The sequence below is a fragment of the Eurypyga helias genome, unplaced genomic scaffold, assembly GCF_000690775.1.
Source record: "Eurypyga helias isolate BGI_N326 unplaced genomic scaffold, ASM69077v1 scaffold29349, whole genome shotgun sequence".
NCBI lineage: Eukaryota > Metazoa > Chordata > Aves > Eurypygiformes > Eurypygidae > Eurypyga > Eurypyga helias.
In genome coordinates, this window is record NW_010274431.1 from 133104 (window position 1) to 146385 (window position 13282).

Genomic DNA, 13282 nt, shown 5'->3' on the forward strand with positions numbered 1-13282 from the left:
GAGCAGTACTTCTGCATGCAGAGAAATAAGCTGGTTTAGCTTGTCATATTTTAGGCGAGAAGTGTGTGTGAGAATTAACTTTGTAAGACCAAAGAGTAAGCCTGTATTCAGTGCAAATGCCCTGTCTTACCTGATTCTTTGTTAAGAAAAATCTGATCATTTAAAATACCTTTTTAGTAAGACTTTCTTCTTATTTATATGCTTTCTTTGCAAAGTTTTCCAATTAGGAGTCAGATTTCTGCTAAAACAAAGGTTGTCCAAAGAAAACATTGAGGCTTTGGGGGAAATTACCCACTTAAATGGTAGAACTGTTCCTTCCAAGGTTTCTGTGTCCCTGGTTGAACAAACCCAGTAGTACTCTGAAAGTAGCCAGTTTTAGTTTAGTCGTGGTGTTCTCTCTGAAGGGTTCTCAGCTTCAGGCTGTGTACTGGGAATCAGTACCTCAACCCTCCGACATGCAGTCGAGGCATTAAGAACTGGCTGCAGGTGCTGCCGTTGCAAGTGTAGCCCTATCGAGTCATGTATTCCAGAAACGGGGAGGACTGAGCTCCCTAAAAATGGGGAGTGACATGAAATCAGCTAAGTATCTCCAGAAGGTTATTCACAAAGGTAAGAGTTTAAAGACTGCCTGATTCAGAGTGCACTTCATCCCATCAGAAAATATTTCTCTCTCAACTGAGTGTATAGGATCTTTAGAGTTAGGCAGTGTGAATGCTCTTTCCCCCCTTTTTGCCTCAAGATCCCACAAGCTGCATATTTTTCATGTTCTAGCAGAATATGAAACTATAGCTCTTTATTCCAAACGCAGTGGGTGGTGGTGAGGTTTGTTCCACTGAAAGTTGTAGGATGGCACATTCAATATTGAAGAGTTGTGTTCCCACTCCGTAGCCTATGAGAAGCTCTGGATGGCAGAAAATTAAGAGCTCGATCTGTGCTGGCTGAGACAGCAACAGACATTCCTTGGGGCAGTTTCTCACAGTGCAGTGGGGTCTTGTTTTCTACTTTTTTTTTTTTTTCCTTCCCCTTGTTTAGCCATCTAACATTGTCCTTTTGCCTCCTGTGCCTCATTTCTCCTTTTTCCTTTGTGTTTATTGACTTTGGATCTAGAAGTACGGCTGGTATAAGCCTAGCTATAATCAGAATAAATGCCATATTGCACGCAGGGAGCATTTTCTTTCATTGCTTTTAGTATTATCCATTATTTTTGCTTTTTTCCTGGAGGGAAGGTACGAGCTCCAGTTTCTGTAGCATCAAACCTTTCTGCATTCTGACAAGTTAATCAAAAGTCAGGATACTAAATGAGCAATCAGTTGAAATGTGCTGAATCACTGTCACCTTTAGTCTGCATTCATAGACAGCATTTTCCTTTTTTAGCTTAGCTTTCAATTGAATCTGGCAATTTCTCAGTCTGTTTGCCTTAAAAGACTTATTAGTCTGAGGCAGGCACTAGAGGCAATCAGTTCACAGCATTCCTCTGCAGGCTTGCAGAAAAGCCCTTGCTGGTTCCATACTCCCCTGCATCCTGTTTGTCTGAGGGGATTTTTCACCTTTGAACTGAAGTTCTTTGTTAACCTGCTAGAGTTTAAGCTAGCTGGGAGTTCTCCCGCTGCAACTTTGAGGAAAAGAAAGTGATAGTCTCTATCCATTTTTACAGCACACCGCTGGGCACACACTGACAAACAGCATCTGAGTCACTGGGAAATTGTTTTTCATTAATTGTCCTTCTTTGTTTTGGTTGGGTTTAGGTTTTTTTTTTCATTTTAAATACAAGAGAGGAAACGTCTTGAATCCATGCTGATAAATCTGGCATTTCGTTAGAAGAGCTTCTCCTAATCAGCAGCTTCAAGCAGGGATGATGTGGGAAGAAATGGAGTTGAGAGAACTGTGTTTTGAGATGCCTTCCTTCAGGGCATGCAGTCAGGTGCCTCCTTGGCACTTGTGCGGGCGGTGCTGCTCTGAAGCCAGAGACAGGGAATTGCTGTTTCTGTCTTGGAGAAAGGGCTCAGGAGGGGAGAGCCTGGAGTGATGGTTAGTGAAATGTAGCAGGTAGGCTAGAAGGAAAATGTCCAGGGTCAGGAGAGCTTTGTGATCCACAGTGAGTGGCCTATCCGGTGTTGGGTTTCAGTGCTCTGATGGATGCACTGTTTATTGCTGTTTGTCTTCTATAAGAGGCTTCAATTGCTTGTCCAGGCTCCAGTGGAATTGGAGCAATATACCGTGCAGTACAATTGTGAGTTGATGAACTTAATAAGATGTTATGATCCAAACATCAGCTTGTATGGTTGTTTTCCCTTCCCTCCTGGCTTTGATGCTCTCCTTGCAGAATTTCCTACGCTGCCAGAACAACAAGACGAACTACAACTTGGTGTGTGAGACCCTGCAGTTTCTGGACTGCATCTGTGGAAGCACAACGGGTGGACTTGGGCTTCTTGGTCTGTATATAAATGAGAAAAATGTAGCGCTGATCAACCAGACACTGGAAAGTTTGACCGAGTACTGTCAGGGACCTTGCCACGAGAACCAGGTAATACACCCATGGCTGTGAAAAGCATCACCCTTTCTCCCTACACCCGCAGCATGTGCTCTGCTGGGCTTGACTCTCACTCTTGTAGACTTGTGTTGTCTCATAACACTGCTCACTTCACTTGCCATACAAAGGGGTTTTCGTTTGAATTTTTTTTTAATGAACTCAATCAACTTCTCTTTCTTGAGGACCCTACTGTGGAGGTGAACCACTCAAAGCAGTAGAGATTTTTCTGCTTTGCTAGAATTTGAGTTGTTCTATTAGATTTGACAGACAGGGAGAGTGAGGAAATTTTGTATTTGAAATGCTTTATAGTTAAAATATTGCTAAAAACAAGCTCTGCTGTCTGTTGTGAGGCCAGAAATGTGGCCCCTCCCAGCCTGATGGGTGGAGGTCAAGCTCTGTTGCTTCATTAATGAAGTTGATAATCATGTTGAGGTGGTTTTCAGTTGTACTCTTTTGTGTAGAACCAAGTGCCTGTCGCTGCCAGCTGTCCATGCACTTGCACAGGGATGTCTTGGGGGTCCCAGCGAAGGTTACGTGTTGGTGAGGACCACCAAAACCAGCATTGCTAATTAGTTGGGCCCATTTCTTCTGCCTTTGATCTGAATGTGACTCTTTCTATAACTGCTTCAATGAGTCAAATCACGGCTCAAAGTCTAGTGTAAACCATACTAAAGTGGATAGCTACCCCAAAATAGTTTTCCAAACTCTGGCCTCTCTGTGGCATTAACTCAACAAATAATATGTGCTCAGCGTGTGCATGTTAGAGAACGTTTTCCCTTTGGGCTGGCATGACCTGCTAAGTCCTGTGTTCGGGGTGGGTGTCGCCCTTCTAACAAGCAAACCTCGGCACTTACGAACACGGTTATCTACGTGTGTTCTCCATCTGCGTGCTGAACCCCAGTGTGGTACAGAAAGACTGCAGTATGAATTTTCAGAAAGTCTTCAGGAATATCGGTCCTTTGAAGTGCTTTTTCTTTGTGCACTGAAACGTAATTTACGGCACCCAGCACAACAGTGAAGCTAAACAAAGCATAGCAGGGGTGACCGATGTTCGGATGGAATTGTATCTGTGTGCGAGAGAATGCATGAAGCTGTGCACATCAGTTCTGAACTGACAGCTTCTCTCTGTTACACGGATCGGGTGGAATAACAACGTTTAGGTGTAGGTATGGATCTTCTCAGCGGAGCTTAAGAGCAGAGCAGGGCTCTGGATTTTGAAGTCGGCAAGCTGCTGTCAGTTCATACATTCTAGTTACAGACCATTATAAAAGTAGGGTTAAAGGGTAGGCAAGAAGGTTATGGAAATTCACGTGCTTTGGTTAGACAGGACTGAAGTAGGTGGTGATTGGCACATGTAAAATAAAGAAAACTCTCCCTAATCTTAATAAAACAGTGTTCTTCCTTAGCTATGAATTCAGCCTGGATGCTTTGGCACGTAAATGCTTCGTTTATCAACTGTGTTGCTTTCTGCTTCCTGAGGCTGGGTGGTTTCAGTAGGACATGCCATGGCTGATGATAGGAAAAGCTTGAAACAAAATGCCTTAATCTGTTGTTGTTCCACTGACTGGAGCTTTCTGTGCAGTTATCCATCTCAAACAGCTTACGAGGTGATGAAAGAGGTGATTCTTCTGTTCTGGCTGGGTCACCAGCCTAGGCTGCATTTTTAGTGTAGACAGTGAGTGAAGTTTGAATTTTCTTTGGACAGAACTGCATTGCTACTCACGAGTCCAACGGTATTGACATCATCACAGCATTAATTCTCAATGACATCAACCCTTTGGGAAAGAAGAGGATGGACCTTGTATTGGAACTGAAGGCAAGTGAATATTTTGTGTGATCCACGTTAACAGTAAGATGAAACATAATTTTATTGTTGGAATTATGTGGGTGTTTTATTATATCCCAATATTCATAACTGCCAAGAAATTATATGCATCAGCAAGCAGGAGGCAGTGCCCAAAGCTTGTTTGTCACGGGTATTTCATCTTTTAAATGACAACATGGAGCCACCAGTTTTCAGATGGGGGGATGCAGGCAGTCTAGATGCATTCCACTCTGAGGAATCCTAAAATTTCCTGTTGAAAATTTAAAGCTCATGAAAACTTCTCTGGTATAAACTTCACATACAATGGAAGTAAAATTTCTCGTGCTGTGTCTAGTTTCCTAATATGTTATTGCTGCTGTTTAATCAGTTGATGTTTAGTCATCGAGAATTTTTTAGGGCTATTCATATTAATGCTGAACTAATTAGCCCTGGTGCTGGTTACAAACTACACCAGCAGTTTGTGTTCTAGCAACAGTAGTCGCAGAGCACCTGTGCTTCAGCATGTGTTTTAGAAGTATTTTTGTTCTGAGTTACTGCCCTGTCTTCAAGTGCGCTGTCTAGTTGCTTTCCGTTGCCGACTCACACCATTATTATGGGTAATGTGGGGTTTTTATTATTCTAAATAAAAAATGCTTTTAGACTCAATTAGTATTATGCTTCAAAATTAAATACTTTTATTGGTTTTTACTGTCAGTTATGACAGATTTTAATCTTAATTGTTCATATTAAAGTAGTCTGGTGCCTTGTGGTAGTTTCCCATTTCCTTCCTTTATTTCTTGGCATGAGCAGGTCGCAGAGTAATTTTCAGGTAAGAGCAGCCAAGCATGTCTCTGTCTTCAGCCTTGGCTGTCCTTTGATTTAATCAACAGCATCTTGAGTAAAGCTGAGCTGCACCATTTTGGAGTTGAGAGCTTATAGTAATGCTGCAGTATCTTTGAAACAAAATAATACAAGTTCGAAACCTCAGTGTTTCAGAAATCTGAATCTTAACTTGGGTTAGTCTGACAGCCCCCAGTAAGTAGGGTTTGAGAAATACACAACTTAACCTTTACCATTTCATCTCGATAATACTTAGAGGAGAGGGAGTACTCGGCAAGGTGAGGCTGTAGGAGCCCTGGCTGGGAGGCTCTGCCTTGCCTGCAGCTCTGTTTGTGGAAACCAGGTCCCTCAAGCCCTCTGGGCAGCAGGGATGGCAGCGCTCAAGTTGGGTACCCCTGGGTTTTGACTTCTGGTCGTGATGGGTGATGTTCTTCCCTCCCTCCAGAACAACGCTTCAAAACTGCTCTTGGCGATCATGGAGAGCAGGCATGACAGCGAGAACGCGGAAAGGATCCTCTACAACATGAGGCCCAAAGAGCTGGTGAGTCCCTGGAATCACTCTGAAGTTCCCAGCTCCTTTCAAGTCAGGTGCAGCAGTACGGGGGAGGTTGGGGTGGCTGCGTCCCCCCCAGACGTGCTGCTAGAGGTCTGTGCATGGATCGCTGGCAGCTGGAAGACCTGTCGTGGATTTGGCTGAATGACAGAAATATCCACAGGGGATGTGTCTGTCTCGCCCCAGGCAGCACGAGTGATGAGGGAGGCCATGCTGAATGCTACGGAGGAGGCATTCAGCATCCTGCAGAAGGCAGGGAAGGAGCATTGTCTGACGCTTTGGAATCCACGTGTATAAGCCATTTGCACAAGAGACAGACAACCAAACATTTCTTGTGACGTAAAAGCTGTTCAGTAGACTGTAGCAGGCTTTTGGACTGGTTAATGTATTAACTGGTGAAAACACAAACAGGACATTCCAAGTACAGCCAAAACACTATCAGCTTGTCTCAGTGCACGTAGCTATGGTGAGGGCCAGAGGCGAGAACCTGATGCATCGTGCCGCGAGGCTGGCCCAGATTGTATTACCTGGAGGGGAACCTGAAGTTTAGCTTCTTGGGTTGATGAGCTGGGCTGAAGTTCAGGTCTTCTGTTTTATCCTGGAAGTTGAGAAGCCTCCTGACCTTCTTGAATGTGTATGCTCAGCTCCTTCTTGCTATTCTAATAGTGGCAAATGTATTACTGGCCTTAGCAGACTTCAGCCCTCAGTCTGTGCTGTCTCTTCATTGGCCTGTGTCTGTCTTTCTAGGTGGAAGTGATAAAGAAGGCTTATCTGCAAGGAGAAGTAGAATTTGAGGATGGAGAGAATGGGGAAGATCTTGCTGCATCTCCGAGGAATGTGGGACACAACATTTATATATTAGCTCATCAGGTAGAATTTCGCCTACAGCTCCTGTAGCACGAAGTGTCACAAAATTCTTGTGAATAGCAAAGATCTGCTTTTCCCTGAAATTGTTTTAATATCTCACCTCTGAGACAAACTCGCTTTTATGTTCTCTTATTATCAGAGCAAATTCCAACCCTTAAAGAATCAGGAAAGAAAATTCTTGGCAGTACTGGGGAGCAATGTATTATTTTTCAGCTGTATCAAAGGTTACTTTATATTCCCAAAGAAATTGTACCCATAGATCACTTAAATCATAAGCAGAAATCTCACTCTGCTTTTATGGTTCTTGCCACATTCTCTCTCTGCTGGAGCCAGTCAGGTTTGTTCTATTGGTACAATATCGTGTTTGAAAGGTAAAAGACCAAGGGGGGTAATATATCTGAGTCTACTTAATATACTGATGCTACATCTATCTTTCCATGAGAGACTACTTGTTCCTTTAGCATCTGAGAAGAAAAACCATCGTTATGCTGTAAAAGGAATTTGGAGCATCCAGAAGCATTTTTGGAGCAGTGCTCTGTGCATCTGCTTTTCAGTTGATGCAAATTTGCTCTTCTGTCCCTGCCTAGATACTTGTGTGATTAGCACACCTTTGAATTAGGGTGGGTGTAGAAGGATAGACGGAATACAGAAAGTTTCCCAAGTCTGGCAAAGGGTGGGAGAGGATGGGTAAGAGAGGAGTACAACATGAATATTAAAAAAATACATATTTGAATCATTCTGACTTGCTCCCAAAATAGAGCTGCAGGGTGTCTGGTTGGAATAGAACAAGCCTTCTGTCAACTTTGCCCTTTCTTAGCAGCTGACTGCGTACTATTTCTTTTTTTATGCCAAAAAATCAGAAATTTAATATCATAGAGAGACATCTGGTGTCTCCCACTCCCTTTGCATTCCTTTATTTTAGTTGGCTCGTCATAACAAAGAGCTGCAGAACATGCTGAAGCCGGGAGGTCAGATAGAGGGAGACGAGGCTCTGGAGTTTTACGCCAAGCACACGGCACAGATTGAGGTACAGGGAAACCGGTGGCTGCCGGGAGGTGTGTGGGGGGAAACGATCTGCGGAAGGAGCTGCTTGGAAGAGAAACAGTGGAGTTAAACACTGATTGCATTATAGATGATATTTTGATTGAACTGACTACCTGTGTGTGGACTGTCATCTTTGACATGAGAGTATGTACTTTTTTTTTATTTTATTTTTTGACAGCCGCTGGTGGGGAGCTATTTTTGAGCTGTCATGTGTGGGCTTTAAGATGGAGCTGAGCAGAGCTCTCTTGGCAGGAGGAAGTGTAACTTCGCTTCTGTTACATTTTGGCCAGTGCTATTGCTGAATCCATAAAGTTAGTGATAGCTTTTGCCATTCTCTCTGTATTAAAATGACATTTTGGCCTGATACACGGTCGAAGATGCTTTTCAAAAGCAGAACAGGCACAAACATGGAGAGTTCACGAAACTGTCTAATAAGCGATATAAATATCACTATTATTCCTCACACTTGCCTGTGCAATGTGTGGCTAAAGTTTTCTAAGAATTGGGTGACCAGATTGCTCTGAAATTCAGCGCAACTTTGATGCAGGACTCACTGGGCCCTTTGGAAATCCCAGCTAAGATTTCCCAGGATGAGAGCACAGCATGGAAATTATCAGTTTTGGAGCTAAATGTAGGCTTGCTTTTTTTTGAAAGGTAAATTAAGCGAAGTCTACCAAGCTGCTGTTTGATAGAACGTGTCTGAGTTTCTACGTGCAGCTGGTTTGAAAGGGGGGTGGGGAAGCAGACACACCAAGAAATAAAAGAATTTAATGACTAGGAAGAACTCTCATAAGGCTGCTGTTCAGATTGTCAGGTCGGACCGTACCATGGAGCAAATCGTCTTCCCCGTGCCCAGTATCTGTGAATTCCTCACAAAGGAGTCCAAGCTGCGGATATATTATACCACGGAGCGGGATGAACAAGGCAGCAAGATCAATGACTTCTTCATGAAATCAGAAGACCTCTTTAATGAGATGAACTGGCAAAAGAAATTGCGAGGTGGGTTGCTGTTGCCAGTGTGGTTTCGTGGAGCGTTACCAGCAGAGCACTGAGGTCAGGTTTTCGGAGTTTGAAACGTTGACTCGGTAGCAGATGGTTCCCCAGTGTGGCAGCAACCTTGATAATTGTTTGAAAGAGTCTGCTCCTCTGCACGATGGCAACACGCGGTAATGAAGTCAAGCTTAATGCAAAAGCAATATGGACCAACTGGAGGGGATCCAGGGGAGAGTGGTAAGAAGGATCACAGGTCATCTTTTTTTAAGATCCAACAGGAAGGAACAAATCTGTGGAGGCTTAGCTTAAACGAGAAAGCATTTGGTGGCAGAGAGAAATGGAGAGGGCACAGCTGAAGAAAGCAGTGGTCTGTTCTGCTTTCCTGTGCTGGATACCCGAAGCAGTTCCCATGCGTTGCTGGGAGGAGTTGGGCTGGGTGGGTTAAGCATGGACTTAAGGCATCTCCAGCAAGGGAGGTATTTAAGAACAGGTTAAACATGCATTTTGCAGGAACAGTAAAAATAGAATTCATCCTTTCTTGGGCAAGGAATAGACTGGCAGACGGGCTGATTAAGTCCCTTCCAGCCCTGTGATGCTAAAATATCTGACAGCATGCATTTTCAAGCAGTGCTTTTTCCTCTGAGGTTCCCACTGGCAGCTAGGAAGACTTTCTAAATTGTATTTTAATTCACACAGTTGCACCACTTCCCCCAGTAAACTTTCTAACTCGCTTGCTTAATTTTTAATTTTTTTAAAACATTGATTTCTTGTTTTGCTGAAGGAGAAATGTTGCACATGAGGCTCAGCTTCGGTGGGCAGTGATGAGTGGTTAGAATTTGCCAAGGGTGACCCTCCGAGAGAGGTGAGAGAGAAGGCAGTTATTTCCTGCTCAAGTCAACATCTGCCATCTGATACCGTGGCTGTCCCCTACGCTCGAATCAGCCAACCTCCCGTTATTAGCACGAGCGCAGACTGGTCTGGAACCACCTCCTAGAGCAAGTGTGAGAGTGGACTTGTGTGCAGCTGCATGCTGCTGCCAGCCACCGAAACCTGCCCGCCGTGCCAGCGTGGTTAGCGAAGGTTTCCCCGACAGAAACCTGGCTGGTCCTCAGTCAGCGTCGCATATCGTAGGGAAAAACTAGGTGGGAAGGGACCTCTTGACCTTCCTCATTGTGAAAAATTATTTTGTATAAAATTACCTCCCATGTTGCAACCTCTGATTACCTTTCACCCTTTCACTGTGCCCCTCCTTCCGGTTTGCTTTGGAGTGTGGATGCACGCTTCACGCTAGAGCTGACGACGTGTTGCACGTTTGGCAACGGAAATTCAGGATTTGCTTCTGATGGTTGGGATCTATCTATACAGAGATGTTGATGGATCTTTTAACTGAGAAAAGCAATTGTAATAGTATTATTTAAAACTATCGATTGGGTATGGATAAGACCACCGGAAACTTGGTCAGCTGTGTTGAACTGTTTTTCATGTGTGTGAATACTGCATTGAGTGGAGCTGTTTCCACCAAACAATGGATTACTGCTTCTGACAGCATCCAGATCCCCAGGAAGTTGCTTCCTAAAATGAATTCTAAGAACTCTACAAGAATATCTGAGTATTTGACATCCAAAACAAACAGGCAACTTTGTTTTTGGCAGTATCCATGTATTATGTTAGATTTTGTTGTTTGAATTACTTTAATTGTCTTTGAGGCTGTCTCCAGGCAAGCTGTGAAGACAACCATAATTAATAACAGACCACAAGTTAATCAAGATCCACCTGCTGAAGTGGAGAATATTCCTTTTTTCCAGAAGAATCTGGAATTATTTAGCCTGTCTCCTAGTATTCTGGTCTTGTTTGGCCTTTGGGTGATAGTCTGTGTTTATACAGTTTGTTTCTCACATCTTAAACACAGGTTTGAGCTCTCAAGACATGCTCTGTGCTGTGCTCACGTGATACCACTTACAGTCTATGCAAACCTGAGAGACTTTTTTTGAGAAGCCTTTGTAGAGACCCATGTACTTCCCTCTTCAGCTCCTGCTGCTAGCCCATAATCTGAGCGCCCTAAGTCTCCCAAGGTCTTAATTCAAAGGAGCCTGCCAAAACCAGGCGGAAGGGCTGCACAGGGCAGATAGTCTGCCCCTCTCCGCAAAGGAAGGTCTAAATTAAAACCTGAAACTTCATATAATGACCCTTCATGTAGCAATTTCATGCAAATGCATTCAACCTGCTTACAAATTCTTTCGGTTAAAATGAAATTGAGAACAGGAATAATACAGAAAACAGTGTGTCATATATTCAAAACTGCTACATGGCATTTCGGTGAGGCTTAACGTGTGCCTGGCTAATTAGGTGCAATGAAGCTTGTATTCTTACCGTGACGGGGTACCTTTTTGTAGTCCTTTCCTTTGCATTCAGCCGTTCAATACGTTTGCTTTTTATGTGCATTTCAACTCGGTATAATGAGGCATTGTATAATTCTTTTAACTCATTTATTTTACTTAGGATGCTAAAGAGGTGATTTGCTGAAGAGATGTGGTGGCTACTGTGAGGCTCAGAACTGCTGCATTCATTAATTTACTGTTCAGCCCCAAAGTTTGCATTTTCATCTTTTCCTTAAATTTCACTGTGAGCTTCTTTTCCTTTGCCCTCTGATATCTGTACACGTTACCTCCTTCCAACAGGGTAAAACCTTAGTTCTTCCCTTTCTTTGAGAGCATTTTTAACAGACTTTTTTTTAGCCACTCTACATTTCAGGAGTACACAATTTGCTGTACAGTAAGCCTGCAGGAGCTGAAATCATGGGTATTTTGCCTTGATGCAGAGGGAATTACTGTAAGGCAGCTTCTTACCTGTCCTTGTCATCTTCTGGTCCACGGCCACTTCAGAAAATGAATCTTTTTGCTTTCTGTGTCTCTTGATTCTAGCTGCAGAGCTTATTAAATTATTAGGAGTCTTTTTTGAAAAGTATGTATATGTAATGTTAAGAATTTGAAATGTGCAGCTGTTTAACTCTACACTTAGCCCTGTGCAGGTGTGCTTTGCCCACAGGGCAGAGGGGAGGCCAGCCCAGCTTCAACTCCATTGTTATTCTGGGGCTGTACGGTCTATTATGAGCTTGAAGTAAAGTTGTTCTACTAGCTTGGCAGCTAGTCCTAAACGTTTTAGTTTTATTGCTATCTCACTACGCTGCATTTTGTGTCTCAGTTGTCCACCTTGTGCTGTCTTCTCTGCAGTTCTGGCTTGCTACAGCAGAAAAAGAAGTTTGAAGGTGGGCAGCATCTCGTGTGGGTGAGCTGCTGGCGGCAGCAGCACCGTAACGGGGAGGGACAGGGCTGAACCTCACCGTTCATAACATGTACAGATTTTCTTCCTCCTAATTGTTCCTTGCGTGACTCTTGAGTACAAAGTATGTTATTAGGGGAAACCTGAAGTCCTTGACCTCTGTCATTTCTGAACTCCTTCTCATGCTGCCACTAAATCAATTCATGTTTGAAAATAGTTTCCTTTTTATCATGAATCCTTTGCCTTAAAGCACTATCTGGGAAACTGGAAGTACCCCAAAGATAATGAGTAATCAAATAAACTTCAGAATAAGCCATGACTATTACTGCTGTTGATGCTGTGGTTTTGGGCAAACTGAAAATAAACTGAGTTTTGGTAGAGATTAATCTTTTATGTAGAACGCTTGCTTTTTTTTTTTAAAAGGCTCTGTTAAAAAGAATTCTTTTTCTCTTTTGCAGCTCAGCCTTTCCTTTATTGGTGTGCTCGCAACATGTCCTTCTGGAGCAGTATTTCCTTTAACCTGGCTGTCCTGATGAACCTGCTTGTGGCATTTTTCTATCCATTCAAAGGAATTCGAGGAGGTACCAGTATTTAATATACAAAAATATGTGAACAAATAAGGAATAAAGAGCTAAATTCTGTCCCCCACTTGTGTTTCTGCATCCCTGTTTACTTCAGTGGGGATAGTAGAACAGAAATTGGCTCTTTTTAATTGCCTTGATTTAAATTGTGCTGTTTTCTGAGTTACTTTTTCTTGAGGCATTTGGAAGGAAATTGCAGAGCCATGTTTTTTTCCTAGGGGAAAAAATTATCACAGACAGACATCCACCTTTAATTACTTGACTGTTCTACTTTTGTTTTAAAGTTCTGTAATTAAGTATTGAACTAAAAATATGAAAAATGTTAATTTGATGTTTTCTTTAGCTTGCATTTCATTAGTGACATGTTCCATAAAACTTTCATGGTTGCACAGCGCTTCAGGAGGCCCCTGAGTGGGGGGGTTGGGCGAGTGAGATTACCCTGTGTTGGCAGGTGAGGTGTATGGGAACCACCTCCCATAACGTTACTGTCTCTCCGAGGAGCCCCTTACCCCTGTGAGTGCTTAGAGCAGAGGTTGCTCCTGGGGTGCGAGGAGGAGCGTGATGGCCATGTCCCCTGGCTCTGAGTGATCTGCTGCTCTGTCACGAGCAGCAGCTGGGCTTGCAATCGTTTCTGGCACAAACTGGGTTAACGTGTGCGGTTCACGCGGGATTGCTCAATCTTGCTGTAAAGGTCTCCTGGAAGTCGCTTTTGATCCAAACAGTGGGTTTGGGTGATGGTTTTTAGAGCCATTTCAGTGGAGTCCTGATGAAATTCAGCTGTTCTTCCTTAG

The 13282-nt window shown here is 43.4% G+C and overlaps 1 protein-coding gene across 1 annotated transcript in view; it reads left to right on the forward strand.

Annotated features, from left to right (window-relative positions):
• Positions 1 to 13282, forward strand: part of ITPR1 (inositol 1,4,5-trisphosphate receptor, type 1) — a 162150-nt gene that overhangs the window by 119406 nt on the left and 29462 nt on the right. Inside the window, 7 exon segments of the mRNA XM_010159814.1 lie at positions 2324 to 2524; positions 4236 to 4346; positions 5620 to 5715; positions 6475 to 6597; positions 7517 to 7621; positions 8445 to 8637; positions 12369 to 12491. Coding sequence (XP_010158116.1) covers positions 2324 to 2524; positions 4236 to 4346; positions 5620 to 5715; positions 6475 to 6597; positions 7517 to 7621; positions 8445 to 8637; positions 12369 to 12491 — 952 coding nt within the window.